This window comes from Mauremys mutica, chromosome 20, assembly GCF_020497125.1.
Source record: "Mauremys mutica isolate MM-2020 ecotype Southern chromosome 20, ASM2049712v1, whole genome shotgun sequence".
Taxonomy (NCBI): Eukaryota; Metazoa; Chordata; order Testudines; family Geoemydidae; genus Mauremys; species Mauremys mutica.
Window position 1 is genome coordinate 8,574,768 of NC_059091.1, and position 23,596 is coordinate 8,598,363.

General features: G+C 63.7%; 1 protein-coding gene across 7 annotated transcripts in view; it reads right to left on the reverse strand.

Annotated features, from left to right (window-relative positions):
• The window catches only part of ZNF385A (zinc finger protein 385A), a 78,934-nt gene that overhangs the window by 24,115 nt on the left and 31,223 nt on the right, over positions 1–23,596 (reverse strand). The window contains exon 1 of one of the 7 annotated variants that reach the window (XM_044995683.1): positions 15,944–16,003. The exons of 3 other annotated variants lie outside the window; for them this stretch is intronic. Coding sequence is in view for 1 of the 4 variants with exons in the window: in XM_044995681.1 (XP_044851616.1) it covers positions 1,280–1,324 (45 nt within the window). In the remaining 3 variants the exon portion in view is untranslated. Of the gene's footprint in view, positions 1–1,279; positions 1,616–14,347; positions 14,371–14,407; positions 14,426–15,943; positions 16,004–23,596 lie in introns of those variants that run through there. 3 more of the 7 variants (XM_044995684.1, XM_044995686.1, XM_044995681.1) reach the window with 3 other exon arrangements.

A 23,596-nucleotide genomic window follows, 5' to 3' on the forward strand; every position in this document is an offset into this window, starting at 1 on the left:
GAACTGCGACGGCACCAGGGCCACAGAGCCCGGCACTACGACCCCCCGGCAGAGCCCAGCCCTACGACCCTCCCAGAGCCCAGCCCTACCACCCCCCCAGAGCCCGGCCCTATGACCCCCCCAGAGCCCAGCCCTACCCCCCCCCCAGAGCCCGGCCCTACGACCCCCCCAGAGCCCGGCCCTACCACCCCCGCAGAGCTCAGCCCAACCACCCCCCCAGAGCCTGGATCTAACCCCCGCCCCCGAGCCAGGTGCTACCACCCCTCCAGAGCCCGGCACTACGACCCTCCCAGAGCCCGATTCTACCACCGCCGCAGAGCCCGGCCCTATCCCCCCCCACCAGAGCCCGGAGCTACCACCCCCACATACACGAGCCAGGTGCTACCACCCCTCCAGAGCCCGGCACTACGACCCTCCCAGAGCCCAGCACTATGACCCCCCGGCAGAGCTCAACCCTACCACCCCCCCAGAGCCCGGAGCTAACCCCCCTGCCCCGAGCCAGGTACTACCACCCCTCCAGAGCCCAGCACTACGACCCTCCCAGAGCCCGACGCTACCACCCATCCAGAGCTGGGTGCTACCACCCCCCGGCAGAGCCCAGCCCTACCACACCCCCCCAGAGCCCGGAGCTACCACTCCCACACACACGAGCCCAGCACTACCACCCCTCCAGAGCTGGGTGCTACCACCCCCCAGCAGAGCCCAGCACTATGACCCCCCTGGCAGAGCCGGGTGCTACCACCCCCCCAGAGCCCGGCGCTACTGTTCCCTGGCAAAGCTGGGTGCTACCACCCCTACAGAGCCTGGCCCAACCACCCCGCCAAAGACTGGCTCTGCCAACCCCCCCAGAGCCCAGCACTGCCACCCTGTCACGGAGTGGGGCAGTCAGGGCCCTGCACCCCTCTTCCTGGGATCACCGCGACTCGCAGCCAGCCAGTAAAAGGGAAGGACAATAGGAACGCAGCCTAAAACAGAGCTGGTAGGTACCAGGACCCCTTAGTCAAGTCCTTCTGGGGGGCAGGGAGCTTAGACCCCAGCCTTGGGGTTCCCTGCGTTTCACTACCCAGCACCTGAAACTAAAAACTCCTCCAGCTACTCTCTCCCCCTTCCCCCCAGCCCCTCCTCTCCTTTGTCCAGTCTCCCAACCCCCTGCCTGGCTCAGGTTACAGCTCAGGGATCTTCCTTCAAGAGAAGTCCCCCATCCCCAAAGTAACTCCCCTGCAACATTCCCAGGTCATCTCCCACCCCCTTGGAGACTGAACTGAGTGGGGTCACTGACCAATGACCTGGGGAAGTTCAGGGCCCCCTCTCCGGGCCAACGCATCCGCTATCATGTTGGCACTTCCCTTCACATGGACCACGTCCATGTCATAATCCTGCAGGATCAGGCTCCACCTCAGGAGCTTGGCGTTGGCTCCTTTCATCTGGTGCAGCCAGGTCAGGGGAGAGTGGTTGGTGTACATGGTGAAGTGTCACCCAAATAGATAGGGTTGTAGTTTTTTGAGGGCCCACACCATGGCCAGGCATTCCTTCTCGATGGCCACGTAGTTCTGCTCCCAGGGTAGCAACTTCTTGCTCAGGTACACGATGGGCTGTCTTTCCCCCTTTTCATCCTCCTGCATTAACACCGCCCCCAGTCCCGTGTCTGAGGCGTCGGTGAATACCATAAAGGGCTTGTCAAAGTCTGGGTTTGCCAGAACTGGGCCACTGACCAGAGCCTCCTTCAGCGCCCGGAGAGCCTGCTGGCACTGCTCGGTCCAGACCACCTTGTCTGGCTTCCCCTTCTTGCACAGCTCAGTGATGGGGGCGGCTATGGCGCTAAAGTGGGACACGAACCTTCGATAGTACCCCGTCATCCCAATAAAGGCCTGGACCTGCTTTTTGGTTTGGGGAGCGGGCCAGTCTCTGATCACCTCCACTTTGGCTGGTTCCGGCTTTAGGCAGCCGCTCCCCACCCGATGGCCCAGGTAAGATACTTCAGCCATCCCCACCTTGCATTTCTCAGCCTTTATGGTCAGCCCAGTCTCCTGGAGTCGGTCCAGCACTTGTTGGTCCTCCCAGGTCTGGCTAAAGATACAGATGTCATCAATATACGCCACGGCAAAACTCTCCATCCCCCTCAGCAGCTGATCCACCAGGCGCTGGAAGGTGGCCGGCGCTCCCTTGAGGCCGAAAGGCAGGGTGAGGAACCCATAGAGCCCCAGCGGGGTGATAAAAGCCGATTTCAGCCTGGCATCTGCGTCCAGCGGCACTAGCCGGTAGCCCTTTGTAAGATCCATGGTGGTGAGGTACCGAGCACCTCCCAGCTTGTCTAGGAGCTCGTCAGGCCTGGGCATGGGGTAGGCATCAGATACGGTGATGGCATTAAGCTTCTGATAGGCCACCCAGAACCGGATCGACCCGTCCTTCTTGGGGACCAGCACCACCGGCGAGGCCCAAGGGCTGGAAGATGGCTGGATTACCCCAAAGCCAGCATGTCATTGAGCTCTCTTTTCAGATCGTGAGCCGTTTTCCCTGTGACTTGGAAGGGAGAGCATCTTATAGGGGGGTACAATCCTGTCTGCACCCGGTGGACAGTCAGATTAGTGCGTCCAGGCTGGTTGGAAAACAGCTGTCGGTAGAGATGCAGCACCCCTCTGATCTCAGTGTGCTGGGCCAGGGTCAGCTGATTAGAGAGGGGAATTGTTTCCTGGGGGGGAGCCAGCTCTTGTCCCAGGGAATAGATCTACTAAAGGGTCATCTCCCTGCTCCTCCCAATGTCCACACACGGCCAACACCACATTCCCCCTGTCATAATATGGCTTCATTGTACTGACATGGTACACCCGGCAGTGGTGCGCCCGGTTAGACAGCTCCACCACGTAGTTTACCTCATTTAGTTGCTTGACCATGTTAAAAGGGCCTTCCCAGGCGGCCTGTAGTTTGTTTTTCCTCACGGGGATGAGAACCATCACCTGATCCCCGGTGGCGTAGGTGCGGGCCCGTGCCGTGCAGTCATACCAGACCTTCTGCTTCCTCTGGGCTCTGGATAGATTCTCCCTGGCCAAGCCCATGAGTTCAGCAAGTTTCTCTCGGAAGATCAGGACATACTTCACCACCGATTCTCCATCGGGAGTAGCCTTCCCCTCCCATTCGTCTCTCATCAGGTCTAGGGGCCCCCTTACCCTCCTGTCATATAACAGTTTGAAAGGCAAAAATCTGGTAGACTCCTGAGGCACTTCCCTGTACGTGAACAGCAGGTGAGGTAAGTACTTGTCCCAATCCTGTGGGTGCTGGTTCATAAAGGTTTTCAGCATCATCTTTAGCGTCCCATTGAACCTCTCCACCAACCCATTGGACTGGGGGTGATATGCTGAGGCCCAGCTGTGCCGAACCCCATATTTCTCCCACAATCACCGGAGCAGGGCCAACATGAAGTTGGACCCTTGGTCTTTCAGGACTTCCTTGGGGAACCCCCCTCAGCTGAAAATGGTCAGCAGCACATCTGCCACAGTGTCCGCTTCAATGGAAGCTAAGGGCACTGCTTCGGGGTAGCGGGTGGCGAAATCTACCACCACCAGAATGTATTTCTTCCCCGATCGGGTTGTCTTGCTGAGTGGCCTCACTATGTCCATAGCCACCTTCTGAAAAGGCTCCTCTATGATGGGCAAAGGCCTCAAAGCCGCCTTCCCCTTGTCCCGGGCCTTCCCCACCCTCTGAGAGGGGTCACAGGATCGGCAGTACTGTTGGACCGTAGTAAAGACCCCAGGCCAGTAAAAGTTCTGTAGCAGCCTCTGCCTGGTGCACCGGATTCCCTGGTGCCCTGCGAGAGGGATGTCATGGGCCAGGTACAGTAGCTTGCGGTGAAACTTCTGGGGGACCACCAGCTGCCTCCTGCTCCCCCATGACTCCACTTCCCCGGGGGGAGCCCATTCTCGGTACAGAAATCCCTTCTCCCACAGGAATCTCTCCTGGCAGCCTCTCCCCATAGTCTGTATCACACTGAGGTCAGCCAGGTCCCTTAGCTTCTGCAAGGAGGGATCTTTCTGCAACTCGGCCTGGAACTCAGCGGCTGGGGAAGGGACGGGGGCCTGCTCCCTCTCGCTGGCCAGGTCTTGTCCCTGGGCACTGCCACCCCACCATGGTAGCGTCCAGCGCCTTCCCGAGGTCAGGGCATAGTGCCCCTCGCTGGCTCTGGCTACGGGTCACGACCAGGGCGGTCTGGGGGTTGCTTGGACAGTCCTCTAGGTACCCCCCCTATCAACACCTCAGTGGGCAAATGGTGGTGCACCCCCACTTCCTTGGGGCCCTCCTTGTCCCCCCATTTCAGGTGTACCCTCACCACGGGCACCTTGAATGGGGTCCCGCCCACCCCCGTCAGGGTCAGGTCGGTGTTGGGCACCACCCGATCTGGGTCAGCATCACCTCAGAGCCCGTGTCCCAGTATCCATTGACCTTCCTCCCATCCACCTCCAGGGGAACAAGGCACTCGCTCTGGAGGGACAGCCCACCCTGTAAACCGAGAACCCTGAGTCTGGAGCATCCATCCCTCCAGAGGAGCTGGCCTGGGGCACTCCTCCCTCCTGAGCAGGTGGTAAACTGTCAGCCTCCCTTGCCTGGGCCGTCTGCCCCTCATCCGGCAGGCTCTCTACCCAGTTAACCCTGCGTGGTTTGGGTCTGCTCAGTCTGTCCCTGAGCCTGGGGCACTGGGGCCGTATGTGGCCTCTCTGGCCACAGAGATAGCAGCTCATGTCCCATTGGTCCCCTCGAGTGGGTCGGATGGTCCTGACACCAAGTGTTCCCCTTTGGAGGGGGTTCTCCATATTTCCCCGCTGGGAGGTCCCATGGTGACTCACTCTCTGCATCAGGGTGGGTCTGTTCTTTTGGGACTCCTCCCTGCTATCCCCTACTCCTCCCTGCTATCCACAAACTCGTCGGCCAGCTGCCCTGAGTGCTGCGAGTTCTCTGGCTTTTTGTCCACCAACCATAGCCTCAGGTCGGATGGGCACTGTTCATACAGTTGCTCCAGTACGATTAGGTCAAGCAGGTCCTCTTTAGCTTGGGCCCCCAGCTGTCCACTTGCGGGCATATCCCTGCATCCGGTTGACCAGTTGTAGGTACGTTACCTCAGAGGTTTTATGCTGACTCCAGAACCTCTTCCGGTACATCTCAGGAGTCAGCCCAAACTCGCGGAGCAGGGCCTTTTTGAACAGTTCGTAGTCCCCTGCCTCCGCCCCTTCATTCAGCTGTACACCTCCACGGCTTTGGAGTCCAGTAAGGGGGTGAGAAACTGGAGCCTGTCCGCAGGGTCAACCCTGTGCAGCTCGCAGACGTTCTCAAAGGCCGTCAGGAAGCTATCCATGTCCTCCCCATCTTTACGCTGGGCCAGGAAGCACTTATCAAAGCTCCTTGCAGTCTTGGGTCTCCCCTCACTCACTGCAGCCGGGGGCCCACTGCTCCTCAGCCTGGCCAGCTCCAGTTTATGCTGTCTCTGTCTCTCTTCATGCTGATGCTGTTTCTCCTTCTCCTCCAGCTCATGCTGATGCTGCTTTTCCCGTTCTTCCTGCTCCTGCTTCAGTTCCTGCTGCCTCAACTCGAGCTCTTTCAGCCTCATCTCCCTCTCACATTCCAGCCGCCTCAGCTCCAGGGATGGGGAGCTCCGCCGGGACAATCCCCTGCTGGTCGCCGGGGTCAGGGTGCCCTCGGTATTCGCTGGGCTTCCCTCCACCCCTCCCCTAGACATAGGTAGGAAGGGTCTCGGGATGTCCTCAGCAGCAGTCTGACCCCTCCCAGCCAGGTCAGGCCCCGGGGCCCACACTGCGTCCGCCGGGCGGCTTCCCTCAGGGACAGGGATCGGTTCATCCAAGCGATCCTTCTCCTCCAGCTGGGTAATCAGCTGTTCTTTGGTGGACCTCCCAATGCGCAGCCCCCTCTGCCTGCACAGCTCCACCAGGTCACTCTTAAGGCATTTAGCATACATCTTCCTGCCTGTGCTCTCCGCTTCCCACAGTTTCTAGGAAGAACCCCTAGTGTGCCAGCCCTTCTTGAGGTCACCACTTCTTTGCCAGGGTCGAGCTGCAGACTCCTCCACCCCTGGGACCGCTCGCTGCAGTCCCCAGGGGAACCCCAGTTATTGCAAAAGTCCTTCTCTCTTGTCACACACTCCCAGGGGTTAATGACTCCCTGAAACCGTCTCTCTCTGACTCTTCAGCACACCTGCTCCCTGTCAATCCCCCTTCGTTTTACTGCTCCCCAGTCACTTACTGCAGGAAGCGCCATCCACGGGGTGCAGTAGATCCCACCACTGCCACCAGTTGTGACCAGTGTGGGGGAGTCAGGGCCCTGCACCCCTCTTCCTGGGATTCACCGTGACTCTCAGCCAGCCAATAAAACGGAAGGTTTATTGGACAATAGGAACACAGCCTAAAACAGAGCTTGTAGGTATAACCAGGACCCCGCAGTCAAGTCCTTCTGGGGGGCAGGGAGCTTAGACCCCAGCCTTGGGGTTCCCTGTGTTCCACCACCCAGCACCAAACTGAAACCAAAAACTCCTCCAGCTGCTCTCTCCCCCATCCCCCCAGCTCCTCCTCCCCTTTGTCCAGTCTCAGGGCTAGAAGGTGTCACTTCTCCCAACCCCGCTCCTGGCTCAGGTTACAGCTCAACTGCCTGCTTACCCCCCTCCTGTGCCTGATTCTCCCTGATCCACTCCCTGGGGAAGGAGGGGGTCCCTCTACATACCCCCCCCCCATTGATTTTAATGGGCCTTCCACAGCACTAGCTATGTCAACACCCCTTAACCCCATGCTGAAATGCATCTGTCTCGGGGTGGGGGGGCAGCCAGTGTGAACAGCACACAGCATCTTAGGGCAGGACATGAAGGGTAATGACGTATCTAACTGAAAACACAGCGGGAGATGGGAGGTGCCCGCCCAGCTCGTTTGGGAACACAGGGGATATGCAATGGCCAGAGGTGGCTGGTGCCTCACTTGGACAACTCATTTGACAAATAGCAGCCCCAAGCCCCATACTGGGACACTGGTTCCGCCCAGACTGTGAGGGGAGAGCGCCCCCTGCTGACCCCGCCCTGCTCCCTGCAGCACAGCGCCCCCCGCTGAGCCCCCGCCCTGCTCCCTGCAGCACAGCGCCCCCTGCTGAGCCCCCGCCCTGCTCCCTGCAGCACAGCGCCCCCTGCTGACCCCGCCCTGCTCCCTGCAGCACAGCGCCCCCTGCTGAGCCCGCCCTGCTCCCTGCAGCACAGCGCCCCCTGCTGAGCCCCCGCCCTGCTCCCTGCAGCACAGCGCCCCCCGCTGAGCCCCCGCCCTGCTCCCTGCAGCACAGCGCCCCCTGCTGACCCCGCCCTGCTCCCTGCAGCACAGCGCCCCCTGCTGAGCCCCCGCCCTGCTCCCTGCAGCACAGCGCCCCCTGCTGAGCCCCCCTGCTCCCTGCAGCACAGCGCCCCCTGCTGAGCCCCTTCCCTGCTCCCTGCAGCACAGCACCCCCTGCTGAGCCCCCCTGCTCCCTGCAGCACAGCGCCCCCCTGCTGACCCCGCCCTGCTCCCTGCAGCACAGCGCCCCCTGCTGACCCCGCCCTGCTCCCTGCAGCACAGCGCCCCCTGCTGAGCCCCCGCCCTGCTCCCTGCAGCACAGCGCCCCCCGCTGAGCCCCCTCCCTGCTCCCTGCAGCACAGCGCCCCCTGCTGAGCCCCCGCCCTGCTCCCTGCAGCACAGCGCCCCCTGCTGAGCTCCTGTCAGGACCCCTTCAGCACAGCACCCCCTGCTGAGCCCCCGCCCCGCGCCCTGCAGCACAGCGCCCCCTGCTGACCCCGCCCTGCTCCCTGCAGCACAGCGCCCCCTGCTGAGCACCTGCCCCACTCCCTGCAGCACAGCGCCCCCTGCTGAGCTCCTGTCAGGACCCCTTCAGCACAGCACCCCCTGCTGAGCCCCCGCCCTGCTCCCTGCAGCACAGCGCCCCCTGCTGACCCCGCCCTGCTCCCTGCAGCACAGCGCCCCCTGCTGAGCCGACGCCCTGCTGCATGCAGCACAGCGCCCCCCGCTGAGCCCCCTCCCTGCTCCCTGCAGCACAACGCCCCCTGCTGACCTCCCGCCCGGCTCCCTGCAGCACAGCGCCCCCTGCTGAGCCCCCGCCCTGCTCCCTGCAGCACAGCGCCCCCTGCTGAGCCCCCTCCCTGCTCCCTGCAGCACAGCGCCCCCTGCTGAGCCCCCGCCCTGCTCCCTGCAGCACAGCGCCCCCTGCTGAGCCCCCGCCCTGCTCCCTGCAGCACAGCCCCCCCCTGCTGACCCCGCCCTGCTCCCTGTAGCACAGCGCCCCCTGCTGAGCCCCCGCCCTGCTCCCTGCAGCACAGCGCCCCCTGCTGACCCCGCCCAGCCCCCTGCAGCACAGCGCCCCTCGCACCTCGTCAGGTTCAGCTCTGAGGGGAGAGCACCCCCTGCTGAGCACACCCCCCCAGCAGCTGAGTTTTCCTAGGTCTCCCATGCAGGCAAGGATGCCAGGTGCCCTGCTTAGCTCACGAGCTGCCCGTGGAGGCCGAGTGGCCCCAGGAGCTGGAGGGGCTGGGGAAGGCGATGGATTCGGCTCCCTGCAGTTGCGATCTCCCCTGTGCGGAGTGCTGGAAGGCCACCAGGGCAGCTGAGCCATCGTGCTCCCGGCCAAGCCCGGCAACTGTTCCAGCATTCGCTAGCGGGAGAGGAATTTCCCTTCTCCCCAGCCGCCCGGGGGGAGAGGGGCTGCTCTGCTGCTCACGTGCAGTGAGGGCTGGAACTCAGGGCCAGCCCCGGCTTTCGGGGCAGAGTGTCCTCGCTCCTCTCCTCCCCAGGCCCTGGGAGCTGGATTCGCTTCACAGGGCAGCTGTTCAAACAACCGCCAGCAGCACCCCAGCCCACTTTAGGACAGGAAGTGAAGAGGCTTTGGAGCCAGCCAAGAGGATGGGGGCCGGGCGCAGCTCTCGAGCTGGAGTCGAGCCTCACCCCAGGGTTTGCACCTCAGCGTTAGGAAGGGGCGGCAGCAGCACCCATGTCTTTGCGCAACCAGAGCCGGGGATTTAAGCCTCAGCTGCAGCCCCAAGTGGTTGGCTGGGGCTGGCCTGGCTGTGGGGAGAGGGGAACTACCCGGCTGGGTCACCAGCACCCCTCTGAGCTCCCACTCAGCCGCCAGATCTGGTCATGAACCCGGGGGGGAGGAGGGATCCAGCCTCAGGGCAAGGTGCAGACAAAGGGGGTTGGGGGGAGGCTGGCCCAGTGGTTAGAGGACTTGCCTGGGTCGTGGGACAGCGGGTTCGACTTCCTGATCTGCCACCAACTGCCCCTGTGGCCGTGGAGACTTGGGCGGCCCCTCTGGGACCCGGCTTCCTGCTGGGACATGGGGCTGGGACATGGGGCAGCCTAGCTCAGCCTAGCCCTCTCCTGCCCTGCCCAGCCCAGCCTCTCAGGAGCGTTTGGCTGTGAGGCATCCAGACACCAGGGTGACAGGGGCCATAAGACAGAACCGACAGAGCCCAACCCTGTACTGTATGGAGGACAATGCCCCCACCCCACGCTGGGCACCCCCTCGCGCTCACACCCCACCCCACGCTGGGACCCTCGCTTTCACTCACACAGCCCAGATCCCCCCCGACACATCCCACCAGCCACAGCCACGTTCCTTGTAACCAGATAAGCAGCTGCGACCCAGAGACCTATTAACTGGGGCAGGGAGCAGGCAAGGAGCCAGGACCCCGGCTTCTATTCCATGCCCAGCAGGGGAGGAGTGCGGCTTTGTTGTTAGAGCAGGGATGAGTCAGGACTCCTGGGTTCCCTTCTTGCCACTGCCCCGCTGTGTGACCCTGCTGCAGGGCCCCATGGGGCGGCTGACTCTGGAAAGGAGCAATGGGGCGGATTTGGCCAAGCTCGAACAGGACGTGTGCGGCAAACCGGGGAACTGCCCCAGGTCTCCTAAACGGACAGAGGAGCGCGCTAGGCACAAGGCCACCCTTCCTCTGCGAGGGGAGCCGCAGGGCAGCTGCCGCACGCCCCCCCAGCAGAGCTTGGGTACAGGCCTGGCACTCTCTGGGCCAGGACCCAGGGGCCGCCTCGCTGCAGGCTCCTGCTGTCCTGAGCCCAGGGTGCTGCCTACGGGCACAACTCTGGGCGGTAATTTGCACATGCCCCCTTGGCTCCCTGGCCACCTGTTTCCTAGCCTTTCATTCCCCCCGCACCCCCTCAGGTCCTGCTGACGGGCAGAGCCGGGAGCACCGAGGGTTAACCACGGCAGGCGGATTTCCACCCAGCTAATCCGGCACCGGGCTCCCACAGCAGATTAGGGGGCACAGGGCCAGAGCAAACATCTGCACGCTCCCTCCCAGGGGATTAGGGGCTTTATCTGGTCAGAGGCCCCACCCAGCCCATCCTCCCCAGCACAGCCAGCTCCCCATGGATCGCCCCTCCCAGCACCCCCACCACAGAGCGCTAGTTGGGGTGATGGGCAGGGAACAGAGATTTCTGCTTCCACCTCATCTAGCCTGTGGGTCGAGCCGACTCAAGCGCCCCCTGCGCCCCCACCCACCAAGCTGGCCCCTGCCCCCCCACAGCTGGCCACAGCCCAGGCTGACGACAAAGAGAGCCATGGGGGGGGGGGAATGTTCAGTAACGAGCCCTGTATGTTCCCTGCAATGGATCCCTGGCTCCGCTCCCCCACACCCTACCGAGCCCCAGCGCCGCTCCCCCCAATCCCACAGAGCCCCAGCCCCGCTCCCCCCCAGCCCCGCAGAGCCCCAGCTCCGCTCCCCCAAATCCCGCAGAGCCCCAGCCCCGCTCCCCCCAATCCCGCAGAGCCCCAGCTCCGCTCCCCAGACCTGCTCCCCCCCTGCCCCATGGAACCCTAGACCTGCTCCCCCCTGCCCTGCCAAGCCCCAGCTCCTCCCCCACCCCACCGAGCCCCAGCTCCACTCCCCCTGCCCACAGAGCCCCGGCTCTACTCCCCCCCGTCCTGCTGAGCCCCGGATCTGTTCCCCCCACTTACCCTGCCCTGTGGAGCCCCAGATTTGCTCCCCCCTCCAGCCCCGGCTCTGCTCCCCCCACCCCAGGAGCACTGAGGCCTGTGCCAGAGTCACCTGCACCAGATGAGGGAGATGCACTGTCAGCCTGGTGCAGCCTGGAAAGGTGACTTTGGGAGCCTGCAGAGCCAGCCCCTGCAGTGGGGCCGCTCGGGGGTGAGAGGATCCGGCCCTGAGGGAGGGACGCCCGCTGGCTGCTAAGGGAGGGGGATGCATGTGTGGCAGCAAAGCCTGGAGGCCCCGGACCTGCAATGCAGGGAAAGGAACAAGCTCTGGGGCTGCCAAGGCCCTTTCACACCGACTGCAGCCTCTGGGAGGGGATCCCTGCTAGGCTGCACCCCCAGGGACAAGCTCCCCACACGGCTTCCGGCCCCTCGTCTGCACCAAGCCCAGCACCACTGGGGGCCCTGGCCCTTCTGCTCCCACACCAACATCCTCTTCGGCCAGGGTGAGGGAACCCTGGCCAAAGGGGAGCAGTCCCGGCCCCCATGCCCATGTCCTCCACCTCTCAGTCCCAAGCACAGTCCAAGGTCACCCCAAGCCAGTGGCAGAGACGGGAAGGGAACCCAGGAGTCCTGACATAGCCGCTGCCCTAACCGCCAGCCAGGGGGTGCCGAGCTCCCATCCACCCTGGGAAGGCTCAGCTGCTCTTCCTGGTCCGTCCCCGCAGCATGAAACTAACCCCTGCCCCAAGCTACTGGGTCACAGCCCCCACCCCTGGGCAGACGAGGGGTCTCAGCCCCCCTTGATTTAACTGTCCCGCATGCTCCAGGCCCCACCCAGGCGTTACCAGCCCTAGCTGGGACTAGAACCCAGGCCTCCAGCTCCACAGCACAGTAGCAGGCCCAGTCCCTAGGGGGCAGCACGTCTCCTACCCACACAAGCTGGGATATCACAGGGACCGTACCACCAGGAACAGGCTGAGCAGGGTCCTGCACAGACCCACCTGGGCTGGGCTGTTCCTACCATTGCCAGGATGTGTCAATGGCCCAGCCCGGAGCAGCCCCCTGGATGCTAGTATCACAAGGGCAGCCAGCTCCCACAGCCCTGCCTGACTTCCCACCCGCCCTTAGGAGAGGACCCTGGTCCCTCCGTGATGGTGAAATCCGGCCTAGGGCTCCTCTCTTTAGCCATGGCAGCCCAGTCCTGGACTCGCTCCCATGGGAGAGCCTCCTGCCACGTCTCGATTAGCAGCCAAACACTTTCAAACCTCACCGGATGGGCTGCTGTCCCCCCATCCAGCCCAGCAGTGTGGCCCAAGTCCCGCAAACAGCCTAGGGCTGGGCTCAAACCCCTTCCCCGCCCGGCCCAGAGCCCCAAGGGGGAATTTTCTATGATGTTTTTGGAAGCCTCTGCGTGCCTCAGTTTCCCCTGTATTTCGCATGGCCACCCGGTGGGGGAAGGGACTGTTTGCTCTTAGGGCAGGCAGGGAGACCTAGCTACCAATGTCGCCAGCTGCCTGAGCCAGGATGGGCCATTAACAAGGACTGGCTGAGGCAGCCCCTTATCAATGGAGAATCCGTGAAGACAATGGCGAAGCCAAACCCCAGTGCGCTGACACCCAGCGCCCCAGGGAGATGGATTCCACCCCCTCACCCCTGGGGAAGCTGGGCACAGACCCAGCAGAGAACAAAGGACAGGGAAGGTGTGTGGATCCGAGCTGGCTGCTGGGGGTCGAGGCTCTCACCAAGGAGGGCAGACAGGCAGGCAGACAGCGCCTGACCTACAGCCTGGCGGGGCCCCGGGCTGAGGACTCCAGTGCTGGGCTGGGGGAGGGGCGTCCGGCCCTGAGGAGGGGACCCGGCTGCACCAGGTGGGCTGGAGCCCCGAGGGTCAGTCTCAGGAGGCCGGGAGGCCCCATGGCTGCCCTGGAGGAAGTGAGACCCTCTGGGAGTCCAGCACATTAAAGGGGTCCCTCCAAGGGCCTGTCCCAAAGCTGGGGTGTGGCACCGATCCTGGGATCCGGGACAGGCCCTCACAGCACTTTGCGAACGGGGAAGCAGAGCCCTGCACTCTGACGCCAGGAGGCTCCGTTACCCCCTTGGGACAGATGAGCCATAGTCACAGCATGAGCCAGGAACAGACCCCAGGAGTCCTGACTCCCAGCCCCCTGCTCTAACCACTAGACCTCACCCTCCTCCCAGAACTGGGGATAGACCCCAGGAGTCCTGACTCCCAGCCCTGTGCTCTAGCCATCAGATAAGGCTTCCTGGGCAGTGGGAGGAGACAGGCTGGCATGGGAGGGAGGGCTGGTTTCACTTGCTTTAAGGGAGCGAGGCTAAGCTGAGAGCTCCCCAGGGGTAATATCATTGGCTAGTTCCCCCCGACATGGCTGGGCCTGTCTTTCTCGGTCAGTGCCTGGTGCGGGCACCTCTGAGTGGATTAGCAAAATACAGTTCCACAGGGTGGCACAGGCTGGTAGAGTCATGGCACACCTAGGAGGCCCACTTTGAATCCTGCCCCTGCCTGCTCTGCCAGAGGCTCCCCCTCTCCTCGCTGCTGTCTGCAGAGCTCCACCCCAGAGGTGGCTGCATTTCACTGGGGCACAAACAGCCACAAGACCCTCGGGCTCTGGTGAGATTTCACAGGCACATTAAAACAGCCCATCTCATTATTAACAGCCCTCGGGATTCCACAGCTCGGCAAGGGGACCTGGAAGCGTGTGACGATTCCCCTCCCACGCTCCCGCCCAGCAGAAACCCAGCCCTGGGAATGGGGGCAGCAGAATGGAGACCAGCGGCTGGCTCCGTGAGCGGGGCCACAGGCATCACGCAGCCTATGGAGCACGGTGCTGGCCACCGGGGAGGGGATGTGCCTACATCTTGTTACCGACAGCCAGCAAGCAAACCCCCAGGGCTAGTCGATAATGGCTTGGAATAAACCCAGAGCCAGGAATAGCTCCCCTGGCGCTGACCCGTCTCCCAGGCCGGAGCAGGGCAGCTCCTTGCATGTTCCTGGCCATGATTAGATGCGCTAATGGCCCTGCCCAAGTCGTCTCCTGCCCTGCCCCTGTTCCAAAGAAACCGGCCCAAGGACTCGCCCCTGCTGCACTCTGCCTTCTCTGTCTGCTCCTGTCCCCAGCCCCTCTCGGCGCAAGAGCATCCTCCATTGCAGCTCCGGAGCCGCCTCTCGGCATCGCTCTGCCTCCTCAGCTCTTCCCCCGGCCGACCGTCTGGCCTGGGATTCCCTGGACAGGAGCCTGCGTAACAGGCAGTGTGAGACCACGGCGCGGGAGCAGCGAGAGGAGGAGCTGGGAGCCCGGACTCCTGGGTTCTATTCCTGGCCAATCCCTTCCCCTCTCTCGGCTTCAGTTCACCCCACCTCTAAAAGCAGGCACAGCAACGCGGAGCCAGCAGGCCGGAGCGATTGGAGCTCAATTACCCGTCACGCAGCGTTTGGGTTCTCAGGAGCCAGAGTCGGGGGAATCGCTGCCAGCAAGCAGGGACTGGGCCGGTTTATAATGGCTCCTTCGTGGGGGTGGGGGGGGGGATCTGCTGCAGTTCCCCGCACAGCCCCTGGCCGAGGGGCAGGAGCCATCCCCTCTGGGGGTGGGGAGGGGAATTACCACCAGGGCTGCCAGCTCTCAAGAGCTTTAGCAGAGACGCCCGTCTAGCAGAGGGCTCTTCGCCCAGATGGGCTCGCACGGCCGCCTGGGAAAGGCCCCTCTTGGCAAGTGCTCCCCACAAGCCCCCTGCGGTTCCACTTTCACACAGAGCCCCCCCCCCAACACGTTCCTCACGCACTCACCTCTGAGACCTTCTGTCACTGCACAGAGCAGAAGCCTGGGAGCCAGGATGCCTGGGTTCTAGCCTTACCTATGGGAAGGGGAGTGCAGTCTAGTGCTTAGGGAAGGAACCGGGAGTCAGGACTCCTGGGTTCTGTTCCCAGCTCTGGGAGGGGAGTGGGGTTCAGTGGCTAGGGCAGGGGTCTGGGGATCACTATGCTCAGGGGGTCCCAGGGATGGATTTCCAGAGGGGTTGCACCCCCTTACAGCTGGGATCGTGTGTGCTCAGCACCCTGACAGGCCAGTATCACCTGAGTGACCTTGGGTGAGTCCACCTCCGTGCCTCAGTTTCCCTAGCTGTAAAACAGGGGCAATTCTCCACCTGCCTGGGGGCCGTGAAGCAAAGGGCATCAACGCATGCTTACAAACCTCCCCCAGCCCCTGTGAAAACCCACAGAGGGGGCTGTGAGGAAAGCAGAACAGGCGAGCACCCCCTGGGGCTTCCTGAGAGTTAAAGGTACTTCCCACCCCCCAGACACCAAACCGCTGGGCTGATCACGGATACAGCTAGGGATGCTGTTAAGGGAGCTGGGAGGGCTCTGCCGTGGGGGGATCCCTACCTCGCTGTGGGAGTGGGGGGATCCCCTCAGGGCAGTCTGCAGTGCTGCCGCAGGAGGGGCTGCCTAGCGCTTGGAGGTCGCCGTGAAGGGACCTCGAGGAGGGTGTGGGGTGGTGACACCCCGGCTGACCCGAGCTCAGGGGAGACGGGAAACACGGTCTGCGTCTCAGAAATAAATTAGCAAAACAGCCATCAGGAAAGGAACTGGGGGGGGGGGGGCTGCGGGGAGCCAGGGGGCGCTGCAGCGAGGCAGACGGAGCGCAGTGGGCTGCGGGGAGGGGTACAAGGGGAGCGGGGGGCTGCGGGCCCCGGAAAGGGGGCGCAGGTGGATGCGGGGAGCCGGGGAGGGCGGAGCGGGGGCCGGAGAAGGGCGCGGGGGACCGGCCTGCGGGGCTGGGCAGGGACCCAGGGGGATGAACGCGCTGGGGGGGGGAAGGAGATCGGGGGGGGGGGATCGGGAGCCGGACTCCCCCCCCCGAGTCCGGGACACCTGCCGCCCCCCCGCGGGGCCGCGCTCCCCAGGAGCAGCCTCCGGCGAGCCGGTCCCGCAACGCGTCGCGTCGCGGCCCCTTACCCCGCCCGCCGGGGGCGACGCCGCGCTCCCCCAGCCCCGCCGCGGCGCTGATCCCGGCCGAGTCCCCGGCGCAGCCCGGCAGCGGGCGGAGCCGCCGGGCCGGGGCGGAGCGAGCAAGAGGCGCCCACCCCGGCGCGCCGCCAGCTGCGCTCCGCCCGGGGCAGGAGCCGCGGGCCCGGGCCGTGCGCTCCGCCCACGGGGGCACCCGGGGCAGGGCGGTGAGCGCTCAGCCCGGGCCAGCCCCGGGGCAGAGTCCAGCCGGGCCGGGGCTGAACAGAGACCGGGCGCTACAATCCGCCCCACCGGAGCTGCGCTGGCGGGGGGGGGGCAATGCCCCTGCTGGACCCCAACTGCCCCGGCCGCATCTGAACCAGCCGCGATCCCTCTGCAACGTTGGGGGCCTGAGAGCCCTGGCCCAGATGGCGGCTGAGGCCTGCCGGCCTTTCCAGGGGGGACGTGGGGTAACTGCGGGGACGGGACTGGTCCCTATGGCGGGGGCGGGGGTCCTACAGGGCTCAACCCATTTCGCCAAACACTTTGCCTCTGGCTTCAGCCAGCCTGGGCAGTGCCAGCCCCCAAGGGCCTCGTTCCACCCACTTACCAGCCGCTGGCCAGCGGGGAGAGGGAGGGTTCAGGCGGGGAGAGCCAAGCTTCCTGCTCCCTACACCCCCCCACACCGCTGACCCACACCGGGACCCCCCTGCCATGCAGCAGCCTGAGACGGCAGGGGGCCCTGGGCTCCCCCCAACGCACTAGACGAGGACGGGCCGAGTCATTCTGTGGCCCCTCTGCTGTGTGGGTGCAGCCTGCTCCTGCTGGGGTGCCTGGAGGGGGGGGAGCTCAGGTGTAGCTAGCACAGCTGGGCGGGGAGCCGGCCGGGTGCCATAATGATCTAATCAGGCCCTCGTGGAAGCCAGGCATCTGCTACACCAAGAGCTCATATATTATTTTAATCTATACATAACCGCTAATGTAATGGGCCTCTGATCTACAGCAACAGCGGCCCCTCCCGTGGGCTGAGGCCTGATGAACGCATGCTTCTCCCAGACCTCCCTGTGTGGGGCTGGCCGGTTCCCCGCACCGAGCCAGGGGCTCCCGGGCCTCAGCACAAGTGAGAGAGACAGGAAGGGTCCTCGCTGCCTAAAGCTGCTGGGCCGTGCAATCCCCCCTCCCCCCACACACAGGGTGGCTGAGAAGCAGGGAACCCAGTTTTCCGTCATTTAAAAAAAAAAAAAAATCTCAGATTAAAAAAAACCATAAAAATCTGTGTTTTTCCTCAATTAAAATGAAACATGGAACTTTACTTTCCCTACCACAAGACGGGAGGGACCAATGGAACCCCGTGAACCCCGTTTGTCCGATCTAAGGGGACCGGGCCCAGATCGGATAATCAAAAATTCAGATAATCCGGACAGCTTCAGCCCTGGGCCATGGGGCTCCTGCTGTCAGCCTCACACGGCAGGGCTTGGCCTTCACCTGACAGTTGGAGCCCGGCGCCCCGGAGCCCCACAGCCTGAACTGAGCTGCTCAGGACCCACGGCCCAAACTCTGCCACCCAGGGCTGACGGCCCGAGTCTGGTTGCTCAGAGCCAGGCTGTCAGCCCCAGTTCGGTGAATACAGGGAGCCGGCTAATGGAGACTCGCTAAACAAGGTTCAGATGTTTCTCTTTTTTCACAAAGTGTAAAAAGGCGAATTCAGCGGTTTCCCATGGCACACGGCTGTCGAGGCTCCCTGCTGGTCAGACAGCGCTCATGACACTTGTGCATCAGTCAAGGGCTGTCGTGCAGGCCCAGTGAAATGCCTACAGATGGAGAGTCCTTCTCTGCACCAGGCCCACCCAAATCAGGGCAAAAGCCCCCCAAATCCACAGACTGGGAGGGAGGGAGTTGTCCCAGGTTGGGGGGGAAGGGGGGAGATTGTCAGGGCAGGTCTGGGTAGGGCTAGTGCTGGGGCCGGAGACCGGAGCAGCGGCCAGCTGGGCAGACAGACACTGAGCCGGGGTGGAGTTCGAACCGTGGTGGGGCTCTCCTCTGCCCCATGGGTGAGCCCTGCAGCCAGTGTGCCCTGCGCAGCCTCATCTTCTGGCACCTGCTAAGCGGTAGAGGGGCTGGGGGGAGGCAAGCCCCCCATCCCTCCTACCCCTTCATTGCCTGCCCACCTGAAAGTCGGGGCCCACCCAGGTTTCCTGTCCTAGCTACACCACTGCTCCGCACAGCCCCTAGCCTGGAGAAGAGCAGCGAACTCCCAGCCCTTCTCCAGACTGTGCTCGAGTCTTCTGCACCCCTCACCACCGATCCTCAGAGCCCCCCTCTGCGACGGAGGCAGCTCCCTCCCTCAAGGCAGCTGAGGGGCTGGACAAGGTAACTTCAGGGAGAGAACCCAGGACTCTAAAACAGCTGCACCCACTTTGCCATGCTGCCTTTCAGGGGGCGCTGCCATGTTATGTGCTTGTCTGCCCCACATGACGACAGACGGGTTTCCGTCCCTTTCCAGCGGCCAGATCGCAAGGGGAGGTTTAGGAATCTGCCGCTGGGTGTTGTCCTTTAACTCGAGTGGCAGCAGCTTGCGCTTTTAGTGCCAGAGAGCCCAGGCTCCTGCCTTGCAGAGGGCCCAGTCCCATCGTTACACTGGCGATGGGGCCTTTAACAGTCAGCTGCACCCTGCTGCCAGAGCCCGGCAGCCTCGGCCCCAGCCCGGTCACAAATACCTGTGTGCAGCTGGGGTGCCATGTGGTTTGTCGCCTGCTCGAGGATGATCCTCTGCGATCCCAGCACCCAGCTGTCTGCAGCTATTCCCCTCCGGAAGGTGGTAGCCTGCTGGGCTGGGCCGGGGAGACAGGCATAAGGAACGGTGCCTGTGAAGTGGCTGTGCTTTGGGGAGGGTTGTGTTCAGAGGTGAGGTCACTGTTTGTTTTACTGGTGTATTCTGAGTGTTTTGGTTAATGGGTGAGTCCTGACAGCTCGTTCAGAAGAGGGAGGGGCCCCTCCTTAGCGGTTTGCTGGGATCAGAGAGCGGAGGCCGGGCTGGGCCAGCTCCCCAGAGAGCAGAACCGGGTTTAATAAATGGGTCTTTCCTGAGAGCCAGCTCTGTCCAGCGGGGAGGTCAGCGTGGGGGACCGGCTGCCTCGGGGCGTCGCTAGTGAGACACAGAGCCCTTGGCCTGCTGGTCTCCGCCTGGATCAGCCCAGCGCAGCAGGGATTATCGAGGGACGTTCAGCAGTGAGGTGGGCTGGGGGGGGGGTCGCAGCTCCAGCTCCTACATCACAAACTCTCCCCAGTGCTTTGAACTAATGGACCAACTCAGCTGGGAGCTGCTGGGGCCGTCAGGGAGTCAGAACTGCCCCAGATCTGGTCCCCTGCAGGAGCCGCCCCCCATTTTTCCCCATATGCAATTTAGGGGCAAACATACAAACGTTCTCCTTACATAAAATGTTGCCCAGGGAGCTGCCCTAAGCTTGGCAGCCAGGGACAGCAGGATGTTCCCGTCCCCGGCTGCAGGAGTCCCAGACCAGTGGCCTCTCCCCGTGCTGCGGCTCCTGTGCCCAGCGGAGCAGTAGCTGCTGCACGGTTATGGGGTCAGCAGTGGGCTCGGGAGCGCTCAGCTCTCTGCACTAACTCTACGGGCAGACGTCCGGCAGCCTCCGATCCCTGAGCCTCAGCCACCCAACACAGCCGCCTCTCATCCCCGCTCTGAAGCTGGGCCAGATCCTCAGCTCGGTGTTTGCCCAGGGCCCGGGCTCCCTTCTGCCTTCCCACTTAGCTGGGGTTCCACAGGGATGCTGGACCCCCCGTTGCGTCTGTTGAACACTGCCTGTGCCACACTCGTCCCAGAGGCGGCTGCATTTCAGTGCTGGCTGGACGCACGCTACGGGAAGGCCAGCAGAGTCCAAAGGGACTTTAAAACTTTTAAAACCAAACCCAAACCAAACGACCCCAGAACACAAACACGCCAAGACCACCCCAAGCAGCCCCCCGAAAAGGAGAGACAGACCCAGTAAGGTGCCCCAGCAGCTGCTGATCTGTGCGGTGCGGAAGGCAGATGCCCAGAGACGAGGGTGATGGGCAGCAGGCTAAGTTCTGCAAGCCAGTTGGGAGAGCATGGCAGGCCCGTCTACTTCACGGGGACCCTAGGAACAGATCCAGCACAATGCCCCCAGCCCTGCCAGTGCCCCCTCTCCTGAACCGCAGCCCCCACCTCTGTTCCAGTCCTGGCTGGAGCCCTCAAGGGAACTGGGTTTTGTAAAATACTCCACAGTGGATGTTCTGCCCCAATGCCAAGCAGGGCTCTGCACACACTGAGCCAGACACTAAGCTGGGAGCCAGGTGGCCTCAGTTCTGGTCTCACCTCTACTGACTCCTAGGGATTCTTCTGCACACTTAACAGTTCTCAATATTCACCAGCATTAGATCCCCATTTTAGCGATGCTACTAGCGAGGTTACACACGGTGAGCTGAAGCCAGCTGGGAACCGAATCTGAGTCTCTTATTACAGCAGACACAAGCCTTATCCACTCAGCCACATCACCTTTCAGATTAACTGTGCCAAACATACGTGCTTCAGTTATCCCACCTCTAATCGGTAAAGCGAGCCCCCCCACACACACACCCCAACACACACACACACCGCTCTAACCTACCAGACTCCACTGCTCTTCCAGAGCCGTAAATTGAACCCAGGAGTCCCGACTCCCAGACACCCCCACCCCACTTTAATCCACACTCCCCGCCCAGAGCCAGGAAAAGGACCCAGGAGTCCTGATGCCAAGCCTCCCTGCTCTAAGCCATGAGCCCCCACTCCATGCCCATGGATAGAACCCAGTTGTCCTGCTCTCCAGTGCTCTCCAGTTGTCTAACAATCAGGGGTTGGGTATTTTTTGCCCATCTTCCAACAGGGTATTTGAAGTGGAAGCCAGATTGCCGAAGTCCCTTCTCCCTGAGTTGCCCGTCACCACGGCATCTGGGCCCTCATGCCTCTAAAGAGCTCGTTTCCAGATAGCGGGCATGAGGTAATGCTACACCCCCTTAAAGTGCCAACACGCCACCCAAAGGAGAATGCTCGTTTGGTGTCCCATGGCTGACACTGCGCCCTCCTGGGACCACCTTGCCCCACAGACCTGGACCAGGCTGGCAAGAGCACCCCAGGGCTGGCAGAGAGAGAGCTGTGGGGTCAACCCCAGCCCCAAGCTGGGGACAGAGGGGCAAGGCCAGTCAGGCATGGTGGGCACAGAGTCCTAGCCCCACTGCCCCGGCACCGACCGCTAGACAGACAGACACTAGCTGCCTCCTGTGGCTATAAAATGCCAGGGTGGCTAGTGGGCCCTGGCCGTGGCTTCTCAGGCCCTCAGGGTTCTGGGCCAGCGTTATCCCAGAGTGGGGACCTTTCCCTGCTGTCGGCTGCCCGCTCTCTGTGGGGCGGAGCCTGGCTCCAGTTAATGGGTGTTACGAGCTGAGCGTGACTCAGCAATGTCCCATCACCCCAGCACTGGGTATGTGCCACAGCAAGGCTCTGGGGGGCTGGGCGAGGGGCCCTGCCCCCTGGAGCCCAGCCCAGGGCACGCGGTGCCAGCAGCACCTTCCCCACAGCTGGAGTCTGGGGTCCTGGGTGAGTCTCTGCCAAGGGGGTGCAGCCGGGCCCCAGCTGAGGCCAGGCCTATGGGCCAAGCCTGGCTGGGCTGTGGGGACAGGGCTCCCCCAAGGGCAGGGCAGGGCAGTGGGACGAATGCCCACAACCATCCCAGTCATGGGAAAGGCTGAACAAGGGCGATCGAGACGCTGGCTTGGACTGACCAGGCCCCGGGCTCGAACTCCAGGGCGTGTGAAGATCCCGCCCGGGACCCGGAGCCGCGTGGGGCTGGAAACCAGCCCCCCAGCACTGATGTGTCGGAAATTAGGCCTAAGTGGTGGACAAGTGAATGGGGGCACTGGCGAGTCCCCCCCACCACTCCCTAGTGTTGGGCTCCGTAAAGGAAGAGCCTTTGGAGGCCGGGGGTGGGGCTGGGGGTGCAGCCGGATGGACGTGACTGGCTGAAAGGAGGGGAAGGGGCGAGCGGTGCCATCCTGGCTGCCATGGGACCCACCAGCACCCTGCCGACCCTGACAGACGCCCCAGCCAGCCTGGGCCAGAGAGGCCACGGCAACACCGAGCCAGGAGCCAGCCCACAGCCCAGGCAGCCCTGCTCTCGTGTGCGCTGAACACAGGCGGCACTTCAGGCTCCTGAGCCATGCCAGCCCGTGGGTCTGAGCTCGGGTGGCTGGCCTGAGTCTCTGTCCACACTGCTCGTTAGCGCAAGCGGGTCTGCCTGGGCCAGGGGCTCATGGACACGCCCAGAGAGGGACCCACTGCCTGTCTGCCCAGCCCGGGGCACGTGGACACGCCCAGAGGGGGACCCACTGCCTGTCTGCCTGGGCCGGGGCACGTGGACATGCCCGAGGGGGACCCACTGCCTGTCTGCCTGGGCCAGGGGCTCATGGACACGCCCAGAGGGGGACCCACTGCCTGTCTGCCTGGGCTGGGGCACGTAGACACGCCCTGGGGGGGACCCACTGCCTGTCTGCCCAGCCCGGGGCACGTGGACACGCCCAGAGGGGGACCCACTGCCTGTCTGCCCAGTCCAGGGCCTCATGGACACGCCCAGAGGGGGACCCACTGCCTGTCTGCCCAGCCCGGGGCCTCATGGACACGCCCAGAGGGGGACCCACTGCCTGTCTGCCCAGTCCAGGGCCTCATGGACACGCCCAGAGGGGGACCCACTGCCTGTCTGCCCAGCCCGGGGCCTCATGGACACGCCCAGAGGGGGACCCACTGCCTGTCTGCTCGGCCCGGGGCCTCATGGACACGCCCAGAGGGGGACCCACTGCCTGTCTGCCCGGTCTGGGGACACATGGACACGCCCAGAGGGGGACCCACTGCCTGTCTGCCCGGTCCGGGGACACATGGACACGCCCAGAGGGGGACCCACTGCCTGTCTGCCCAGCCCGGGGCCTCATGGACACGCCCAGAGAGGGACCCACTGCCTGTCTGCCCGGTCTGGGGACACATGGACACGCCCAGAGGGGGACCCACTGCCTGTCTGCCCGGTCCGGGGCCTCATGGACACGCCCAGAGGGGGACCACTGCCTGTCTGCTCGGCCCGAGGCCTCATGGACACGCCCAGAGGGGGACCCACTGCCTGTCTGCCCGGTCTGGGGACACATGGACACGCCCAGAGGGGGACCCACTGCCTGTCTGCCCGGTCCGGGGACCAGGGGCGGCTCTACGTTTTTGGCCGCCCCAAGCAGTCATGCCCGGGAGGCGCCCCCGAGCCGCGGGAGCAGCGGACCTCCCGCGGGCATGACTGCAGAGGGTCCGCTGGTCGCGCGGTTCGGCTGGACCTCCCGCAGCTGCGGACGGCTCGCGGGGCCGGCGGCTCTGGTTGAGCTGCCGCAGGCATGCCTGCGGGAGGTCCAGCCGAGCCGCGGGACCAGCGAACCGTCCGCAGTCATGCCTGCGGGAGGTCCACTGGAGCCGCCGGCCGAGCGCCCCCTCCGCAGTCACGCCTGCGGCAGGTCCGCTGCTCCCGGGGCTCCGGTGGACCTCCCACAGGCATGACTGCGGCAGGTCCGCCGGCCCAGCCTGCTGCCCCCCCCCGGCCGCAAAGGACGCCCCCTAGATTT